At 48.6% G+C, this 21,962-nt stretch overlaps 1 protein-coding gene across 2 annotated transcripts in view; it reads right to left on the bottom strand.

Annotated features, from left to right (window-relative positions):
- Window positions 1-14,964: 14,964 nt before the first annotated feature.
- The window catches only part of JDP2 (Jun dimerization protein 2), a 49,164-nt gene continuing 42,166 nt past the window's right edge, over window positions 14,965-21,962 (bottom strand). For both annotated transcript variants that reach the window (XM_039538733.1, XM_039538734.1), the window contains 2 exons: window positions 19,431-19,535; window positions 14,965-16,132 (listed from right to left, as the gene is read on the bottom strand). In XM_039538733.1, the coding sequence (XP_039394667.1) occupies window positions 15,947-16,132; window positions 19,431-19,535 (291 nt within the window). In that variant the 3' untranslated portion in view covers window positions 14,965-15,946. The remainder of the gene's footprint in view (window positions 16,133-19,430; window positions 19,536-21,962) is intronic.

Raw genomic sequence — 21,962 nt, forward strand, 5'->3', positions numbered from 1 at the left:
ACGAAGAACTGAAAAAAGAAATCCCAAACCTACACATTCCTTACCAGCGAAGTGATTTGCATGGGGATATCATGCAGTAGTTCAGGTCGCCAGCAGATGGCGATGCAATTACTCAAATATTGCATTTTTGGAGGGGTTCTGTCTATGGGCCTGGCTCTCCTCCACCTGCCTCTTGTTTTGTGTCATCATTTACACCTGAGCAAAGTGAGGGCTGAAGTTCTTGGGTAGGAAGCATTTGACCCATTTACACAAGGGAAATGCTGCCAGCAGGTGAGGGCAGGGGAGAATGGAGCCCCAGTTATTTGGGAGAGTTGGGGGACCTTGTGGTAACCATGTATGCAAAATCCAAGAGCAACACCTTTCTGAGTAGATGTATGAAGGGAAAAGGAAAGCAGGGTGATGACCAAGAACAGGAATGATAAAGCTATTGTCATATTCCTCTGTACCAGATGTGGACTGGCTACACAGCTTGCATATATACACCAGATGTGTTCTTCATCAGATCCTTTAATACTCTGCCAGGTATAGCTAAGGATAGCTTTAAATATGGTAAAAGCAACAAACAGTCCTGTGGCACCTTATAGACTAACAGACGTTTTGGAGCATGAGCTTTCGTGGGTGAATACCCACTTGGTCGGATGCATGGGTCCAGATCCAGACTAACAGGGCTACCCCTCTGATACTTTAAATATGGTGTTTTACATACAGCGCCACCTAGTGGCTAAACTATATAATACAGGTTTCAGAGTAGCAGCCGTGGTAGTCTGTATCCGCAAAAAGAACAGGAGTACTTGTGGCACCTTAGAGACTAACAAATTTATTTGCGCATAAGCTTTCATGGGCTACAGCTCACTTCTTCGGATGCATGGAATGGAACATATATTGAGGACTACATTCCTACCATTTACAAAATACAATCACACTACCTTTGAAGTTCAGTGTGGATCAGTCTGAGACGTGTCTCTGAATTGCACTGCTTTTCTAATTACACAACCTGAATGCATAACAGCTAGGTCATCTGGCTATCCATTAGTTGCAACGACTGGCTGCGGTCAGTCTGAAACTCTTGAGTCGTCATCTTCTCGTTCTGCATCCACCATCTGTAGAGTGTGCTCTGTTGATTGTTCTTTCTGAGGAACAAACTGTAGATACCAACGATTTCTGTTGAACTCTCCACTATCAGTCTTGATCACATAGGATCTGGGTGCTGAATTCTTCTTTTTTTATCTGGCAGCTGGAGCTGTCCATCCCTTTTCTCCATCCAATTTGACATGAACACAGTCACCAGGTTCTAGACGCAGTTCTCCAACTGAGTGATGTCTGTTGTAAAAGTGTTCACAAGCTTTTTGGCTACTCTCTTCATGTCTGGCCACTTTGGAGAATGGAAAAGAATCTCTAAGTTGGAACAGTATTTCTGAGTTGTAGTCCCATCAGGAGTTGTGCTGGACTATATCCAGGAGCTCGTAATGATGTTGTTCTAACTCAGAAGAGTGAGGAATGGATCTTACTGCTGTAGAATTTTCTTGGCTGTCTGTATAGCTCTCAGCTTCTCCATTCGCTTGTGGGTAATGTGGGCTGCTAGTAATATTATCAAAAAAATATTTTGTTCGGAATGACGTGAATTCTGCTGTAGTGAACTGTGGCCTGTTATCCATCATTAGTTGTTCTGGAATACTGAAGTGAGCAAAAGTGCACTTCAGTTTCTTGATAACACTGCAAGTTATACCTTCCAAGATCATTATTTCTATATACCTGGAAAAATAGACCATGATGACCAGGTAATGATGTCCTCTGAATTTGCATAAATCTGCAGCTAGTCTCTTTCAAGGTCTCTCTGGTTGAGGTGTTATTATTAAAGGCTCTTTGTGTTATTAGTCTGTTAGTTCTGCAGTGTTCACATGCAGATACTTTATTCTTGATGTCCTTGCTTTATATCTCAACTGACTGGTTGGCCCATTCGTGGCATTTAGTTAATCCGTGATGTCCTTCATGGATTAGATTTAGGATTTCTCTTTTCATTTCATTTGGAATTACAATGCACTTGCCTTTAATGATGAGCAGTGTTCCCTCTACTTTTACCCACCCATGTGTGAATGAATTTTATTATATGCACCAAAATGGAAGAGATGTGTAATGCATCACTTTCATATCAGTGCACATAACAAAATTCATGTGGTTGGGGTGGGGCTGAGGGGTTTGGAGTGTGGGACGGGGCTCAGGGTTGTGCAGAGGGTTGGGTGCAGGGGTGTGACGGCTCCAGCTGGGGGTGCAGGCTCTGGATTGGGGTCAGGGATGAGGGATTCAGGTCTGGGGCAGAGGGTTGGTGCAGGAGGTGAGGGCTCCAGCTGGGGGTTCAGGCTCTGGAGTGGGGCCAGGGATGAGGGGTTTGGGGTGAAGGAGGGTGCTCCAGGGCTCTCCCCCCAGCTCTCTCTCCCCACAGCAACACCTGGGCTGGGGGGAGAGGCACCTCTCCCTGCCATGGCAGCTCTGGGGCTGGAGCCACAGGATAGGGGCTGCACCCCTCCCCTGTCCCCTGCAGCTCCAGCCGGGGCTGGGTTTGGGGAGGGGTGCCCCACGACAGGTCCGGGCTGGGCCACCTGGGTTTGGGCTGGGCCACCCTGGCCACAGCTGGGTTTGGGATAGGCCACCCTGGTTCGGGCCAGGCCACAACGGCTGGGTCCAGGCTGGACCGCCTGGGTTGATGCCGCACTGCCCCGGCTGTGGCTGGGTCCGGGCCAGGCTGCCCGGGTTCGTGCTGCCCTGCCCCAGCTGCAGCTGGATCTGGGTTCAGGCCAGGGTAGGGGTGCCAAGGCCATGGCAAGTCCGGGACGTAGCATAGTTGAGGCGAAGGGGCTGCCCCGGCTGTGGCAGGTCCAGGCTGCAGCATAGTTGCAGCCAGGGGCTGCCCTGGCCATGACAGGTTGGGGGCCAGGCTAGGTTGAGGCTGGGGGAAGGGTACCCCTCCCCCGGCTGTGGCAGGTCCCCGGGCAGGTTCCCTTAGCGCCTGCATGGTCTGTATATACAGACACTGGTCTGTATGTGTCCACAGCATCCACATATGCCTTTTTGTCATCTTCAAGCTCACAGTTAGTTTATTGCAATGCTGGGCTCCATGACAGAGTGTCTGCTAAAACCAGATTTTTCCCAGGAACATAACTGGGTTAAATCGCATTAACCTTATCAATAGATGGTGGCATCTCAGCAGTGTTTGATCCAGGTCTTTTCTGTTGATGAGGGCTACACGCATTTTATGGTCTGTTATCAGTGTAAACAAATCCAGTTCCCAAAGGTAACTGGAAAAGTTCTCACATGCCCATACACTTGCACTCCTTTTCAATCTGTGCATGTCATTTTTCTGATTCTGAGTGTGCAAGAGTGAAATGCAGCTGACTTCCACTCAGAGCCAAGTTGTTGCAACAATACACCACCTAGGCTACAGCTGCTTTCATCTGCACTGATCCTTGTGGGCTTGTGCACATTGTAGTACTTGAGAACTGGAGCTGTTGAGATAATTTCCGTTACCATTTTGCAGGCGATTTCTTGATTTAGTCCAAGATGTGTTGAATTTTAATAGTTCATTCAGTGGTTTTGTCATTGTAAAAAGATCTTGTAGGTATCAACCAAGGGAATTTATCATCCCCAGTATACATCTCAATTCTGGTACATTAGTTGGTGCATTCAATTCTTGAATTGTTTTTACCTTTCTAGCGGCTAGGGCTGATTCCATTTTTGTTTACTGTCTGTCCCAAACACTCAATTTGGGATAGCCAGAAAAAGCATCTTTCCTTGTTTAGCTCCAGGCCAGGCTGACTGATTAGGCTTAAGACTTCATTGAGGGCTTTGTTGTGATCGTCCACCAAAGATCCATACATTACAACATTGTCCATGAAAACTATACCTCCGTCTGTGTTCCTTAACAGTTCTGCCATCTTTCTTTGGAAAATTTCATGGGGACTGGCAATCTCAAAAGGTAATCTTCAAAAGGGTGTTATAAATGTAGTCATCTCAGCACCATTCTTTGGCTAAAGGAATCTGCCGGAATCTTATTGAGGCATCCAGCTTGAAGAATACTGTATCTCCTTTCACTTTGGGGAGGAAATCATCCAGTGTTGGGAAGTTGTTGGGTTTTTTTAGACTGGTAAGCCTAACTTCAGTACCAGGCAAATTGGTTAAAATGATAGTAAAGAACAGAATTGTCAGACACATAGATGAACACAATTTGTTCGGGAAGAGTCATCATGGCTTTTGTAAAGGGAAATCATGCCTCATTGATCTATTAGAATTCTTTGAGGAGGTCAACAAACATGGACAACGGTGATCCAGTATATAGAGTACTTAGACTTTCAGAAAGTCTTTGACGAGGTCCCTCAGCAAAGGCTCTTAAGCAAAGTAAGCAGTCATGGGATAAGAGGGAAGTTCCTCTCATGGATCAGTAACTGGTTAAAAGACAGGAAACAAAAGGTAGAAATAAATGGTCAGTTTTCAGAATAGAGAAAAGTAAATAGTGTGTCCCCCAGGGGTTTGTACTGGGACCAGTACTGTTCAACATACTCATAAATAATCTGGAAAAAAGGGGTAAACAGTGAGGTGGCAAAATCTGCAGATAATACACAACTACTCAAGATAGTTAAGTCCAAAGCAGACAGCAAAGAGCTACAATGGGATCTCACAAAACTGGGTGACTGAGCAACAAAATGGCAGATGAAATTCAATGTTGATAAATGTAAAGTAATGCACATTGGAAAACTTAATCCCAATTATACATGTAAAATGATGGGGTCTAAATTAGCTTTTATAACTTAAAAAAGAGATCTTGGAGCCGTTGTGAATAGTTCTCTGAAACCATCCATTTTATGTGCAGCAGCAGTCAAAAAGCTAACAATGTTAGGAACCATTAGGAAAGGGATAGATAAGACATAAAATATCATATTGATGCTATATAAATCCATGGTATGCCCACACCTTGAATACTGCATGCAATTCTGATCAACCCATCGCAAAAGAGATATATTAGAACTGGAAAAGGTACAGAGAAGGGCAACAAAAATGATTAGGGGTATGGAACAGCTTGTATGAGGAGAGATTAAAAAGACTTTTCAGGGACTTTTCAGCTTGGAAAAGAGACAGTTAAGAGGGGATATTATAGAGGTCTGTAAAAATCTTGACTAGTATGGAGAAAGTGAATAAGGAAGTGTTGTTTACTCTGTCATATAACACAAGAACCAGGGGTCACCCAATGAAATTAATAGTCAGCAGGTTTAAAACAAACATAAGGAAGTACTCCTTTACACAACACAGTCAGCCTGTAAAACTCGTTGCCAGGGGATGTCGTGAAGGCCAAAATTATAACAACATTCCAAAAGGAACTAAATAAGTTCCTTGAGGATAGGTCCATCAATGGCTATTAGCGAAGATGGTCAGGGATGCAATCCCATGCTCTGCGTGTCCTTAGCCTCTGATTGCCAGAAGCTGGGAGCAGATGACAGGGATGGATCACTCGATGATTGCCTGGTCTGTTCATTCCCTCTGAAGCATCTAGCATTGGCTACTATTGGAAGACAGGATAGTGGGCTAGATCAGTGGTGGGCAACCTGCGGCCCGTCAGGGTAATCCTCTGGTGGGCCACGAAACAGTGTTTACATTGACCGTCCACAGACATGGCCGCCAGCAGCTCCCAGTGTCCGCGGTTCGCCGTTCCCAGCCAATGGGAGCTGCAGAAAGCGGCGTGGGCTGCAGGGATGTGCTGGCTGCCACTTCCTGCAGCTCCCATTGGCCAGGAACAGTGAACCACAGCCACTGGGTGCTGCGGGCGGCCATGTCTGCGGACGGTCAATGTAAACACTGTTTCGTGGCCCGCCAGAGGATTACCCTGATGAGCCGTGTGTGGCCCACAGGCCGCAGGTTGCCCACCACTGGGCTAGATGGACCATTGGTCTGATCCAGTATGGCTGTTCTTGTGTTCTCTCACAATTGCTTCATTAAGTATTTTAAGATCCAGACAGATTCGTATTTTTCCATTTTTCTTTATAATGGGTACCAAGGGACACACCATGCTATTGGCTCAGAGATTTTCCTCGATTATGCCAATCCATTCCATTCTAAAACTCAGTTTCGACTTTATGAAGTAATGGAATAGGAATCCTGGGAGGTGCATGTACACTATATGGTTCAGCATTGCCTCTTAAGGTCATTTGCACTGGATCTCCCTTCAACAGTCCAATCTTACCAAATATTCCATTGAGTTCTTCCACCTTCCTCACTAGGCCTATCATGGCTGCAGCTGAGAAAGTTGTTGGTCTGCGGCCCTTTGATAACACACTCTGAACACCTTTTGTCTTTGTAAGTTGTTTCTGTGGTGAACTGACCCATGCAGTCCAAAATACCTCCAGGGCTAGTCAGAGCTGTAGCAGGTGACTTCAGCTTTGGGAGGGGTTGTAGGTAATTGGAAGGCCCTTTTGAGATTGTCACATCAGCTTCTGAGTCAGTTTTAAAGTCACTAGTCTTTCCATGAATATTCATTTTCACTCTCCGTGCAGGCTCTATGTCATCACATGTAATAGATCCCAGAAACAGGGATCAACTCCCTGCCTGCTTTGCTGTGGCAAACAGCTCCAAAATGTTCATATTTCATGCATTTATTACACCATGTGCCTCTAGCTGGCCATGTATCCTCTCGAGATAGAGTTTTTCCACACCTTGTGCAGGTAGGCTGGAATTTGTCCCTCTTAGCCTGGGAGTCCTCTCTCCTTGACTCAGGGTTTTTATGATAATGACTTTAAACACTCAAGTGTCTGTTTACAGTTTCTAAGGTAGTTTCAGGTTTTTTAAATTTGTTAAGTTGCTCTAGGTTTTGCTGTCTCACCAGCTCAGAGGGCTTTGTTCTCTCTCTAGATGTTTACCCCTTTTTTCCAGATCATTTATGAATATGTGGAATAGTACTGGTCCCAGTACAGATCCCTCGGGGACACCACTATTTACCTCTCTCCATTCTGAAAACTGACCATTTATTCCTACCCTTTGTTTCTGATCTTTTAACCAGTTACCAATCCATGAGAGGACCTTCTCTCTTATCCCATGACATCTTACTTTGCTTAAGAGCCTTTGGTGAGGGACCTTGTCAAAGGCTTTCTGAAAATCTAAGTACACTGTATCTGTGGGTCATGGGTAAACCCCTGCTTTGGGGAGGCTAGGAGAAGCCCTGACTCTGAGAGGTCCCCGTGATCAAAGGAGCCCCAGCCCGCAGTCTCCAGCCACATTGGGCCAAGCTGCTGCTGCCAGCCCCACCTCCCTGAGCACCAGGCCAAGCCCCCGGACCTCTGTCCCTGACACACACACCCCCATCAGAGTTGGGCCGAGCCACCGGCCTCCCCCAATGCTGAGCTGGGCTGAGCTGCCAGCCCCCGCACCAGAGTCAGGCCATGCTGAGCCACTGTCCCCCAGCGCCAGCTCCTCCCTACCAATGTGCAACAGCAGTCAAAAAAGCTAACAGAATGTTAAGAATCATTGGGAAAGGGATAGATAATAAGACAGAAACTATCATATTGTCTCTATGTAAACCCATGGTACGCCCACATCTTGAATACTGCATGCAGATGTGGTCACCCCATCTCAATAAAGATATATTAGAATTGGAAAAGATTCAGAAAAGGGAAACAAAAATGATTAGGGGTATGGAACAGCTTCCATATGAGGAGAGATTAATAAGACTGGGACTTTTCAGCTTGGAAAAGTGACAACTAAGGAGGGATATGATTGAGATCTATAAAATCATGACTGGTATGGAGAAAGTAAATAAGGAAGTGTTATTTACTCCTTCTCATACCACAAGAACTAGGGGTCACCAAATGAAATTAATAGTCAGCAAATTTAAAACAAACAAAAGGAAGTATTTCTTCACACAACGCACAGTCAATCTGTGGAACTCTTTGCCAGAGGATGTTGTGAAGGCCAAGACTATAACAGGGTGCAAAAAAATAACTAGATAAATTCCTGGAGGAAGGTCCATCAATGGCTATTAGCCAGGATGGCAGGGATGGTGTTTCTAGCCTCTGTTTGTCAGGACAGGGGATGGATCACTGGATGATTACCTGTTCTGTTCATTTGCTCTGGGGCACTTGGCATTGGCCACTGTCAGAAGACAGGATACTGGACTAGATGGAGCTTTGGTCTGACCCAGTATGGTCATTCTTATGTTATGTTCTTAAATTCACCATCTTATAGTGTCTAGTTCGCTATGTAACCCCTATTTCTTTTTCTTATTTCAGGGTATTCAGCCAAAGACACTTAGTACTGTAATTACAGCTGCTGTTTCTACTTGCTCTGAGTTGATATGGAAACATTCCCAGACAAGGTGGCAGAGCCTTGAGTAACTGCAAAGTAGTAGTTGCTATTTCAACACACTAGAGGGAGTGCAGGAAGATGTTAGCCACGCTCAGTAGCTGTTCTGAAGCTCCTGTGGAAAACTTCATTGAGAGCAGACATTCCTGCATGTACACACATACCCCCTTAGTTAGAAGCTGGAAGCCCCTTGCCAATCAGTACTGAGTTCTGTCAGGGGTACAAAACTGTCAGCCCTTTTGAGCACCAGTCAGATCCAGCTCAGTCCTGCAGGGGAAGATCGAGCTGCCAGGAGTAACCCAGACTGATCTGTGGGTTGGTTGGATCTCAGTGCAGTTTCCTATAATTGTACAGGTTAATTGGATAGTATTGATCTGCAACAGTTATATGTTAAGATAACAGTACAGTCCGTAGTTCCAAAGAGGGAAATAAATAATTTTTTACATAGCAGTAGGTTATAGTTAAAGGATTAGGGAAGTTTGCTACTTGCCTAAAAGGCTGGTGTCTTCCGCTTGTTATTCTAAGACACAAACTTAGAATTAAGTAAGTAGAGCAGTTTTATTTGTGTGAATATATATATTGTTGAGACACAAGACATGGCCCTGCCTTGACTGGTACAGCACCTGTTCAGCCCAGCCCAGCCCAGCAGGGAAAAGATAGAGCTGTCCAGGATAACTCAGACTGAAATCTGGGGGGTTGGATGTCAATGCAGTTATCTATAATTTTACAGAAGTCAGTGAGATTTAGATTGGGAAACACCCTGAAGGAGGAATCACAGACTGGAGGCCAAATGTCTTCAGAAGGTGAACTACTACATCACTGAACAGAGACAACATGTGAGCCTAGCAGGTGCATTAATTGTCAAGTTTTCTTTCTTTCTTATTTGAAGTCGTGTACATGCTCAATAGTGTGGATGCTGAAACGACTGGTTATGTGGTACAACTAAATGTTTTATCTACTTGTCAATATAATACCCAGGGTGAGCCTACATGAAAGCCACAGATCTTCCATCGTCAGAAGTCCCAATCCCTGTATTTACTTTGTAAGGTATTATATATATTTATTGGGGTTTAGGTCCTGTCTTATAATCTTCATTTAAAGGAAAGTAACAAATCTCTAGTTAGTGATGTGGGTGCACTGTAACTGCTGCACTGTAATGGTGTATCTTTGGAGTGTTATTCATGAAAAAAGAATGTGAAATTATTGTGTGTGCGTGTAACTGCCTTGTGGCAAAGACTCATCCTTGGTTCCTAAGAGAAAGAAAGTGAATCCTATTATAATTTCCATTTTTAGTATTGAAAAGGTTCCTATAGAAATCCATCTGTAGTCTCTTGCATGGTCTGTGCAAATACCTTAAGTCAGAGAAAGGAATTCCATAGCACAGAATTGCTAAGTAGACTGACTTACCTCCCCTCTACCTAGATTACATCTATTCATTATGTTTTCCACTGGTTACATACACCAAATCTCCGTGGATGGCTAACAAGTCTCCATCTTCCAGCCACACCACATACTCCACTGCTACAGAAATAAATGCACTATACTACCTGTGTATCGAGGCAGGCCACATGAGCCTCTCACTTTGTGGTCACCTCTGGCCTTTTCTGGAGGTTACACAAGCCTTGGGCCTGTTCTGGGGCTGCACCTGCCTCCCTTGTGTGCTCTGATTGGCTGTGTGTGCTGTTTTCTGCAGATCAGATCTGCCTGTACTCACTTTTCCACACAGCCCAAACTCTCTTCATTAGTCTCATTTGCTCATAGCTGAGACCTAGCCAAGTATGACTGACAAAATGACCTAAGCTGAATTGCAGCCAGCTGGGCATTGACTGAAGAGCAGCAAAGGGACCATGTTCTGAGGTGAATTAGAAGGAATGGGCTTTACCCAGAATCCCCTGTACAGCCACTCCACTCAGTCCTGAATAGCCCCTGTCTGTGTAGGCATTTATTAGCACCCCACACCATGGTGGCTGAGCATTGCAACATATGAACAGTCCAAAGTTTGTGTCCTCCCCTCTCACCTAGTGGCAGCTGCATGTGGCATGATTGGTTTTTTAAGATGAGAACGGCTGGGTCTTATATTTCTACTTAAAGGTATTAAGCTCTGTTGCCCTTATAACCTTGTGTGACAGGGAAGCTTCATGGGTGTATAGAGGTCACAGGGTGCTCTGCTCACTGCTAAAGCGCCTCCTTCTGGCCACATCTGAGGATTAGCTCTACAAGGTCAACACCCTCTCCTGCAGTTGAACTCTGTCACTCTCAGCCTCTCTCTTCCAGGACTCAGCTGCTCCTGCTTTGTGGTTTGGTCACTATGGGTTTCCCCTTCCAGGAAAACTGCCTACATCTCAGTCTCTCCAGGCCTGCTGTCCGAGGCAGTCTTCTCTTTCACTGCCCCTTAACAGCGCCACTTCCCCAGTGACTGGTAGGGGGACCCAGGCCTACCCTCTACACTGGTTCCAGCCCAAGGAGCCCACAACAAGAAATCAGGGTCCACACAGTCCTGAACCTTATTGCTGTATCCCTAGGCATCTTCCTACCTTGCCTTTTCTCACCCTGAGAATAACTGCAGCCCTCTTCTACCCTTAGCTACTGACCTTTATACAGGCCCCTCCTGTTCCTGCCCAGCTGAGCCTCCTCTCTAATTAGTCCTTGTTCCCTGACTCCTCCAGGTGCAGCCTAGGCACTTTAACCCCTTCAGGCCTTGTGTGGGGTGGATGCCCCATCACAATGGCAATTTGCCAAAGAAGCCCCAGTCTCTGCAGCTGTGTCACCTTTAGCATTGTTAGCTCTTGAAAACCTTGAAAATGCAATGGGCAGAGTAGGAGAGGGTCACAGCAAGGGAGGTGACCTCTCAGATAACTGGGGTCTTGTACTGGCTAGGGATTCAGTGCAGCTCGTAGAGCACTGGGGATATGTGTTGTCAGTGTCCCTTGCTGGATGGAACACCAGGCTGCTGCACATTGTAACATCTAGAGCTTCTTCATTGTCTGCCCCTTCAGTCCAAGGTATTGTGTGTTGCAATATCTAAACCTGGAAGTGAGAGTCAATAGATCACTGGGCCCAGGTCTGCATCAGACTGGGAGAGGGGCAGCTTCCTGCCAGGAGGTGGTGCAAGTAGAAGGCATTTCTGGTTATTGAGGTCTGGGTGTCTAAGCACCATGAGGAAGCTCAGAGGAACCTGAGATTGAACCACCTTAATGCTTGCAGGGAACACCCTCTGCTGATGGCAAAGCTATGGTTGTTAGAGCAGGCCTGCCAGCCTCTCCATTCCCCATCTGATCACACGTAAACTTCAGGCCCTTCAAGAGGGGATGGGATGCCGGTAGGGACCCTGCAGATTCACTACAATAACCTAGGCAGGCATGTAAGCTCAGCTGAGGGACTCAGTTTCATAGGCCAGAACACGATCCCCTAGGAGTCAGGAAAAAGTGTTCTCAACCCCCTTAATGCAGCACAATGGGCAAGTGTCTTATGGGAAGAGAAGGGGTTGCATTCCTCTGAAGCATTAAGTGTTGGCTACTGCCAGAGGCAAGTTAATGGACAAGATGGAGCAGGTCTGCTCTGCTATGGCAGATCCTGTGCAGAAGGCAATGCACTGGCGGTTATGTGTTGGGAGTGGGAGGGAGCTGGCAAGGGGATGGTGGAAAGAATGACACTGCTCAGTCACTTTAATTTTATATTGTATCCTCTCCCACATGCATTTGGAGCTTTTCACTTTGTGAGCCTCTCAGGGCAAGGAGCTTGCCTGTAAAATACTAGGCACACTTTGGTGCTAGATAAGTGATGGATCTAGGAGCAATATTTCTGGGAGGCCCCTAACAGAAAGATTGAAGAGAGGGAAGGGCAAGCCAGGGAGAAAGTCTGCGGGGGAGGTAGTGGGCTGTGGCCGATACCAAACACCAAGGGGGATGCACGGTGATACAGAGAAATTACATGCATGAACTAGTGATGCAGCCAGTCCCAGGGTGACACTGGCTCTTTCAGAGGGAGCAGGGCCAGTATATCTGTGCCTTTATGAGCACACTCTGATTTGACCAATTAAAAGGGCTTTAAAGAGAGCAGCTGGGCCTAGAGCAGAGAGGAAAGAGACCCAGGGAGAGGAAGCCTGGGTGAATTGGGCCTAAGGGGCAGAGAGTGCAGATATGGGGAGATAGGCCAGAAGCAGGAATAGGGTCACCAACTTTCTAATCACACAAAACTGAACACCCCTGCCCCGCCCCGATTGAGGCCCTGCCCATGCCCCACCCCTGTTTTGAGGCCCCACCCCCCACTCGCTCCATCCCCCCGCAATCCCTCGCTCACTATTCCCCACCTTCACTCACTTTCACTGGGCTGAGGCAGGGGGGTGGGGTAAAGGAGGGGGTATGGGCTGGCCCAGGGTGTTGGGGTGCAGGGGGGGTGAGGGCTCTGGGGTGGGGCCAGGAATGAGGGGATTGGGGTATAGGAGGGGGCTCTGGGCTGTGGCAGGGGGTTGGGGTGCAGGGTGTGTGTGGCCTCCCACTAGCACTTACCACAGCTCCGAGGAAGCCACCACCAGGTCCCTGTGGCCTGTAGGCAGAGGCACGGCCAGGTGGCTCTGCACAGTGCGTGCTGCCTTCACTCATGCAAGCACTGCCTCCTGCAGCTCCCATTGGTCATGGTTCCCGGCCAATGGGAGCTATGGAGCCAGTACTTGGGGCAGGGGCAGTGCACGGAGCCTCCCAGTCCCCAGCTGCCCTAGCACCTAGGGGCCACAGGGACCTGGCAGCTGCTTCTGGGAGCAGCGCGGAGCCAGGGCAGGTAGGGAGCCTGCCTTAGCCCCGGGGCCCCGCTGCGCTGCCGACTGGACTTTTAACAGCCTGGTCGGCAGTGCAGACTGGAGCTGAGCATTCCTGTTGAAAACCAGATGCCTGGCAACCCTAAGCAGGAAGTTCCCTGGAGTGACTGGCAGAAGCGGGGGGGAGGGGGGGGAGAGGGAACATGCTGGGAGAGATCTGATGGAGGAGAGTCCCAGTGAGTCAGAGCAGACTGGTTCAGTGAGAAGGACAGTTGAGAAGAGCTACTGGGGACTGGAGAAATCCTGCAAGGAAGCAGAAGGTGGTACTTTGCGGGGAGACTGGTGGCAAGAGAGCAGCAAGAGAGCTTTACTGTCTGACTTTCCAAGCCAGGGTCAGGGAGCTGAAGACAGGAGGAGCAGTAGGAGAGATACTGGCTAGATCTAAGCCACAGAGCTGGAGCCAAAGGCCCTGGTGAGGGTTGAAGGCAGGGAAGCAGCGGATGGGCTTACCCACTGATGTCTCCACCCAGGAGAGCTAGACCCAAGGGGACAGTGAGAGGACCAGGGGGAGTGAGGGATGCTCCCTTGTAAAGATTACCTCCTAGCAGAGAGTCTGTGCAGGTTCCTGCTGGGAAGAACAGTGTTGCACTCCAGCTGCAAGGGCTGGAGTGACTGTCCTGGCAGAGGGATGGAAGAGGACCAGCAAGGAGCCTAGATGTGGCAGGAAACACCGGATTATGGTAAGGATGCACTCCCAGCAGAGTGGTTGGTGTGGGGGTAATATGCAGTTCTGGGACTTTTGTTATGGGTTCACTTGCACTATATTTTGTAACAAACTGGCTCCTAGGAGGGGTGTTGTTGAAGCAAGAGAGCCTGGTCTAGAGCCCTAGGGTTACCTAAGAGGGAAACCAAGGCAGGTGTGCCTATCACACTGTGGCCTGCTGCCGGAGGGTGCTCCCTGGCAGGACTGACTTTTTGCACAGCCACATTCAGACAAGGCTTTCCCCCTTTAATGATGATTGAGTTTAAGTCAGCCTTGTTTCCCTTCTGCCCACTTCAGCTCTCCAGAATGGAGGGTGAATGGATGCTAGGAGCCAGGGAAGCCCTAATAGTGCATGTGCACAGAACTCCTAGCAATTCTCCCTCACGCATCTGGCACCAAGGCAGCTCCACTCACATTCATGACGTGCTGGAGCACTGATGTAGACTAAGGGCAGATTGTTGTTACAGAGACAAATCCTTGTTGTTACAGAGATTTTTATACCAGTAAGACCTGAGCTGGGGCACCCACCTGCCCACTGGAAATAGAGGAGTCATGGTTTGACCTTTATCCCTTCACCCTCCACAGCAGCATGTACAGAGGCTGGAGAGGGGCTTGGGCTCATCCTATGGCTGGCAGGAAGAGGCATGTTAGGGACCTGGGAATAGGATCAGAGAAGTCTTACATCACCTTCTTCCATGTGCATATGACACTTGCCCACTTCACCTCCCCAAAGGTGGTCACCAATGCTTCTGTGCACCTCACAGGACGGGGACAACTCAGAGGAGGGCTCAGAATGGGATGGTGTCTGTAACTCACACCTGCTGGCTCTGGAGTAAGTTACACTCCACGTGTAAGGTGGTGTAACTCAGGCCCATGTACATCTAGGCTTTTGCCTCCTGCTCAGCCAAGGAGTGAACCACCTTTAGGCCTATGCCACCATTACTAATGCATACACCCATCATCATGGGTCAGGAACTTGCCCACTCAGCCAGTCTCTGCATGGGAGGAAAAGCTGACAGTTGCTGCTCTGGTGCAAAGGGCTGACCAGAGTCTGTGCCCAGCCCAGGGAGCACCAGGACACAATCCAGACAAAGCAAAGGAGGCGAGGGAATAAGTCAAAGTAACATTTACTGAGAGATACAGGACTGCGTATTACGAAGAACGTACATGGATGGAGATGGTAGTGGAGCCAGTGTGGAGGGCTGCATGGGCCCCTTTCCCAGCATGCCGAGGGGAAAGGAGCCAGACACCACCTAACAAGTAACACAATGAGATAACTGTGGCATATGCATTTGTAACAAACGGACCATTATAACATACATTTCTATGGGATCACGTCTAGTGATTATATAAATCCATATAGAGACAGCTGTATAAAAACTTTGTAAAAAATATAAAAAAGTGTAAAAATGTGCATTCAAAAGCACGGCTGACAGGGACAGCTGGGCTGTAAACATTATACTGAGTGTGCTTGTGGGGCGCCTGCGCCACAGTGCCATGGACAGGCCCAGCCGCAAGGCAGGGCTTGTGTCAAGTGTTTGCAATTCTTTGTTTCGGGTTCCATTCCGGAGTGTGCGCAAGGAGCAGTGGCAGGATCCAGAGGGACGGAGATAGGACAGACCTGGGAGATACAGCCAGTATGTCTTTGCCTGCCATCCATCTCCCACACATGTTCATTTCTCCTGGGTCAAGCCTCCACTCCCAGCTAGGTGCATACCAGTAGGTGTGGGAAGAGAGGAAGATGCAACTTCCCCTCCCTGTATCTCAATGTGATCCAGCTTCAGGACGCCCTGCAGCGGGCTGCTTGCTTGATCCCTGGGGTTGGTGAGCAGGCTGAAGGGCCATGAAGAGGTATTGCAAGGGGTTGCCCTCACTACAGCTGCTAGACCCATCCCAGCTTCAGCCTCAGAGTGGGATGAATGGCAGGTTCCTGATCTTCTCCTTCCCATTATTTGGTTGGCCTGTAATCCCCAAGAAAGCCCACTGGGTTCTGGCTGGACAAGGCCTCGGTGCACAGTTCTCCATACAGTACATAGGCGACTTTTTGGAGACCCCAATTTGTTGTCTCCTCCTTGTCCTGGCCAGTACCACCTTCACTTTTTCTCTAGTTGTTCAAGCAGTGGGTTGGCTTCACTCTCCGGTGTCTTGATGCTGTCTGTCCGCACAATGCAAGTGGGACGGTGTCTGTTCAGCATTAGAATCAGCTGCTGCCTCTCCTGCTTCAGCTCCTCTATCTGGGCTTTCAGCTCAGCATTCATGAGCTCCAGACGCTCGGACTCCTAGCAGGGCCAGAGACACACATACAGCTTTAATCTGTCAGCTCATAGTTGTGGGGAAAGAACAACCTGCTCTACGGTACCCAGTGCCCAGCATTGAATCTCCCTCTCCTGCACACACAATACACAAAGAGAAACTGCCCTCAGCAGAGGTGAAAGTAAGCTGGTACGGTCCAGTACGGCATACCGGCAAGAGCAGTACACCATGCTGGACCGGACCAGCTTCCCCAGGCTGGTGATTTAAAGGGCCCGGGGCTCCCTGCAGCAGCCGGAGCCCCGGGCCCTTTAAATCTCCACCCGAGCCCAGCTGCCGGAGCCCTGGGGTAGTGGTGGCAGAGCTCCAGTGGTGACTTAAAGGGCCAGGGGCTCCGCTGTGGTAGCAGTGGCCGGAGCCCCGGGCCCTTTAAATCGCCCCTGAGCTCCCAGCCACCTCTGCAACTGGTAGCTCTGGGGGTGATTTAAAGGGCGTAGGTATTTAAAGGCCACGCCTCTTCCGGTTGAGGCCTTGCCCCCTGCTCAGGACTCCAGTGTACTGGTAAGTCCTTTAAATTACTTTCACACCTGGCCCTTGACCAAACAAAGGTCTGTTTGCAAACCACCCTGCTTGATATTGCTCAGCAGCCCAGTGTGAAACTGATAGCAATGCAGCTCAGGGAGCCGCACGAAAACTTTCAGTGACAGCCAACTCTTCTGGCTAGACTTTATTCCTATTGGAGAGTAGAATCTAGTGCTGGGATCAAATGGGACTTTCCCTCCTGGCCATTCCCTGGGACCCAAAGCAAGACTGTTCCCTACCGCACATTTACTAAATGTTTTGTCCTGGTTGGTGCCCAATGATCCAAGCAAAGTGGACTGATGTTCCAGAAGATTAATCGGCACCTTTATTGGGTACACACTCCCATCTTGGGGGAATGGCTTAAATCTATAACTAACAATGCTTTTGTGATCGTTAACAGGTGTAAATCATGTCTGGTCTGGTCTTGGTTAAGTATAGCTAAGTTGAGTTTTTCTACTACTCGCTTATTGTCAGTATCTTTGGCCTGGTCTACACTTGGGGGGGGGGGGGTTTCGATCTAAGGTACGCAACTTCAGCTACGTGAATAGCGTAGCTGAAGTCGAAGTACCTTAGTTCAAATTACTTACCCGTCCTCACGGGGCGGGATCGACGTCCGCGGCTCCCCCGTCGATTCCGCCACCGCCGTTTGCGGTGGTGGAGTTCCAGAGTCGACGGGAGCGCGTTCGGAGTTCGATATATCGCGTCTAGATGAGACGCGATATATCGAATTCCGAGAAATCGATTGCTACCCACCGATATGGCGGGTAGTGAAGACGTACCCTTTGAATCAACCACTCAAACAGAGTAATAGATATTCCTCAACAAGAAGATCTGGCTATAATTCATGATTCTGTGTTGGCCCTTTGATTCTTCTACTCTGAAGATGCCCCATGGTTTTGAACCATATTTGAAAAAGTTATCAAATCTGCATTTATGTATTCGGCAAAGATTCCAAACCATAGAAACTGCTGTCCTTAAAGGTAGATATGGAAAAGTTCCTTCACATCTTCAGATTTGCTCGTGTAAATCTAGAGTGTTGGAAGATCTACCTCATTATCTTTTGGCCTGTAGAATATCCCAGCTTCTGAGAACACTCTGGATTATACCTCTTTTGTATTAAAAAACAATTAAAAAATTCTTTACCATCACCTCAAAGGACAATGGTTTTTAGTATTTTCTCAATCCCCAGTAGTAAATTAAATCAGTGGCAATTTTTGCCCTTTTAACACTATGCCAGAGAGTTCTGAATGACATTTGAATGTATTATAAGGATGTTGCTGTTTGAGATTGTGTATGTTTTTCTCATGTTCACAAAAGACACGTCATATGCAATCTAATAAAACTGAACTGAACACTACAGAAAAGATGTTTTGCACTTGAAGTATTTTTCATCCCTGAAGTAAAGAGGAACCAGTAACTAAGGGAGACCCAGCTTCTCAGCGAGAAGAGAAGCAACAAGGATTTCTGATCTTTTTATGGTTCAGATTTTACTGGCTTGTCTTACTGAGGGAATTTGCTTTAAAAAGAACCATGTGTCCAAGAGCCCCACATCCAAGAGGTGCCCCTTGCTGCACATGACTGTGAGAGAATGTGGGGTGCATTCCTGCTAAAGGGGTGAGAGTGCAATGGTGTGTGTGTGATCTTTGGGGTGGCACCATGCACTGTAGGAGGAAGAGTACACGTGTGTACTGTATGGGAATCACTCTGGGAGAGGGTTTCATGTGCCTTTAGTGCACAGACTAGGAATCTCCAGGCTTTGGGAGAAGTGACCAGACCATGGGCATTCTACTACTGCAGGGGTTGGCAACCTTTCAGAAGTGGTGTGCCGAGTCTTCATTTAATACCTTTTAAAAACATTAAAATGTCTCTTTCTACAAGTCTATAATATATAACTAAATTATTGCTGTATGTAAAGTAAATAAGGTTTTTAAAATGTTTAAGAAGTTTCATTTAAAATTAAATTAAAATGCAGAGCCCCCGGACGGGTGGCCAGGACCCGGGCAGTGTGAGTGCCACTGAAAATCAGCTCGCATGCTGCCTTTGGCACACATGCCATAGGTTGCCTACCCCTGTACTACTGCATGTCAGGGGCTGACAAGTCTCTAGAGTCTATCCTGGTACTCACTGTGTATCCTCTGGGCACCTGTTTGTGTCGCACTGGTTGGGCTTGTGGCCCCTTGTGGTTATTTGGGTGAGATGTGCACCCTGTGCAGGGCTGCACACAGTGCTAGGACACGGAATTCAGCTCACACCCCCAAGGTAAGTGTGTCAGATGCCTTCCTGCCCCAGCACACCCCATGCTGCAAGAGTAGGTTCAGCTAGCTACCTGCTCTAACTGGTAACAGACACATGAGGTCATGGTCCATTTACCCTGCAGGACCAGCCAAGGAAAAATGAGAGAGTGGCCCTATGTCCTCCCATGCAACTGCCAAATGAGAGACTGCATCTGCCAGACACCAGGCCTCAGGATCTATGGGCAGCTTCAGGGCTCCCAGATGCAGGGAGAGGAAGTGACTGGAGGAGGGAACTCTTTGAACCTTGCAGTTGGGTGAGAAGTGAGATTCAGCAGAATGAACAGCCCCTGCTGGTCAATTGCTGAAGAGCCTTTAATAGCCTTGGGAGTGGGTGTACATTCCACCTTTTCCTCTCCAAGTGGAGAGGAGAGAGGGGTGCCTACTGCAGTGAAGCATAGCTGGAGAGGGAGGCTGTATCAAGCCTGCTGGGGAAAGGGCATGGGGCACTCACCCGCTGCAGGAACTCTGTCCTCTCCTTCTTCTTGTTGCGACATCGAGCTGCTGCTACTTTGTTTTTCTCACGGCGCCTTTTCCTTCTCTCCTCTTCCTCATCCAGCTGGAACAGGACACAGGCCCCACATTAGAACAGCCAGACAAGTAACTGGGGAGTGATGCAGCTGGCAATAGCCCCCTCGCCAGGTCTCACTGGCAGCAGTGGCTCTGCAAGCCTCCCCCCACACCTCAGCTGATTCTCCTCAGTCCTGATCTGCAGTATCCCTGGCTATTTTGGTCTGTCCTCCCCTTCCCCTCCTCGCACGCTGCTATCAGTACACCTCAGTCCTGTCCTGCAACTCCACCTGCTAGGTCCAGTTCTGGGCTCTTTGGAGCACAGACCGCTGATCACTCCCACTTGTGACAAATTACTCTGTTTCTGTAATGTGGATTCTAGAGTGAGGCAAACTAATTTCACCACAGAACTGTGTAATCCATGTAAGAAATTGTTGTGCAGGGGAGAAGGGTCTTGTGCAACAGCAGAGATTCTCCTGCCCCTAACATGGATGTGTGGGAGTATAGTAGTGGTCTCATGTGCCAGGAGCAACACTGACCTTCCCATGGCTGAGAGCAAGAACAGCCCCCAAAGAGGGGCCTCTCCTCATGCTGCCAAGTTCCCCTGCTACACTCAGCCCAGCCATACCGCAGAGCTGAGGTCTGTGCATTAGTCCAGTGCAGCCCTGGTGCAATGTTGTGGACATGTGTGTGGGGAGGGGAAGGGGGCAAATGGGAGAGACTTCTACTCTCTTCCCTATCTCAGGTTAGCTAACCCTGGGCTGATACTGTAACAGGCACAGGGGCGGCTCTAGGCACCAGCAAAACAAGCTGGTGCCTAGGGCGGCAAAATGTAGGGGGCGTCCCCTGCCGCCGGGGAGGGCGGGAGGCTGGGCCGGCGAACCGGCCGCAGTCATGGCTGCGGAGGGGGCGCTCGTCCCGCGGCTCCGGTTGAGCTCCCGCAGGCATGCCTGCGGCAGGTCAACCGGAGCCGCGGGAACACGGCACCCGCCGCAGTCATGCCTGCGGCAGGTCCGCTCGTCCCGGGCTCCGGTCGACCTGCCGCAGGCATGCCTGCGGGAGCTCAACCGGAGCCGTGGGAAGAGGGGACCCGCCGCAGGACCGGGGAAGGGCGGCGCAGCGCACCGCGCTGCTTGGGGCAGCGTGATTTCTAGAGCCGCCCCTGAACAGGCAGATACAGTATTGCAAGAAAAGTATTTTCTTTAGTGCCTGTTCAAAGCACATGGGTGGCTTGATCAGATCAGAGTGCTTCTAAGCAGGGATCTCAGTGCAAGAGACAGTTCAGTCTACAGCTGTAGATGTGTGAAGTCTACACTGAAGCTGGTAAGGGCTGGGGGCAGCTGAAGGGAGTGCTCTCATTCCAGGAGCATCACCCAACTAGCCAGGCCCAAGAGAGCCTTGAAGACCTGAATGAGCCATTCCCTGATTGGTTCCATTCATTTTCTGCTCATGCACCATATTCAGCATTCTGGGCTCATAGTGCTCAGACCTGTTTCCTTGGAGCCAGAACCAGCTCTAGGCACCAGCAAACCAAGCACGTGCTTGGGGCGGCACTCCGGCTTTTTTTGTGCTTGGGGCAGCAAAAAACCTAGAGCCGGCCCTGCTTGGAGCGTAGTGAGTAATGAAAGGCCCTAGTGCAGAGTGTGATGTATAGGGAGGGTGCAGCAAGATACCAGATCCCATTGTAGCATTGAGCAAAGACACAAATTTCTGCATTTAACTTCATGACTCCATTGTTCTATGCTAACTGACAAACTTGCTGTGTTAACCCTACATCACACAGCCAGAAAGCCACTATCAAAGTATCAGAGGCATTACTTAAAAAACCTTGGGCAGTAACCCATCAAAAAACCCACCCCAAGCCCTTTGTTATGGTACAGTTCAGTTCATAAATATTCATCTATTACTTAAGGATGCTGACCCAAATCCTCAAAGGTATTTAGCTGCCTAACTGCCATTGAAATAAATGGAAGCAGGTGCCTAAATACCTTTTGAAGAAGTGGGCCTTTTACCTTTAAGCAAACATTGTATCTTTTGAGAAAATTACAAGTCTTACAACGCCTGGAAATTCAACATTCAGGTTACACTTTAAAATCAGGGAATATGGAACTGCAAGACAGAGTCACTCAAACAGCCTTAACTCTGCCTCTGTGTCAATGCCTGCAGCACAACGAAAACCAGGAACCAGTCTTAAGATCTGTCTACACTCCAGCTGGAGGTGTAACTGCAGCACGTGTAAACATACGCAAGCAATGCTTTAATCTACCTAGCGTGGGTACCAGTAGCAATGAAGCCACAGCACCAGGGACTAGCTACCCAAGTAGTACCCATGCTCCTTGGCAGGCTTGTACAACCCAAGCTGCCATGGCTTTACTGGTAGTGGTACCTGAGCTAGGTAGATCAAATCTAGCTCATGTAGGTCTACGCATGCTGCAGTCACCCCCATGACTACAGAGTAGACATGCCCTTAGCCACA

This window comes from Mauremys reevesii, linkage group 4 (assembly GCF_016161935.1).
Source record: "Mauremys reevesii isolate NIE-2019 linkage group 4, ASM1616193v1, whole genome shotgun sequence".
In the NCBI taxonomy this organism is placed as follows: Eukaryota; Metazoa; Chordata; order Testudines; family Geoemydidae; genus Mauremys; species Mauremys reevesii.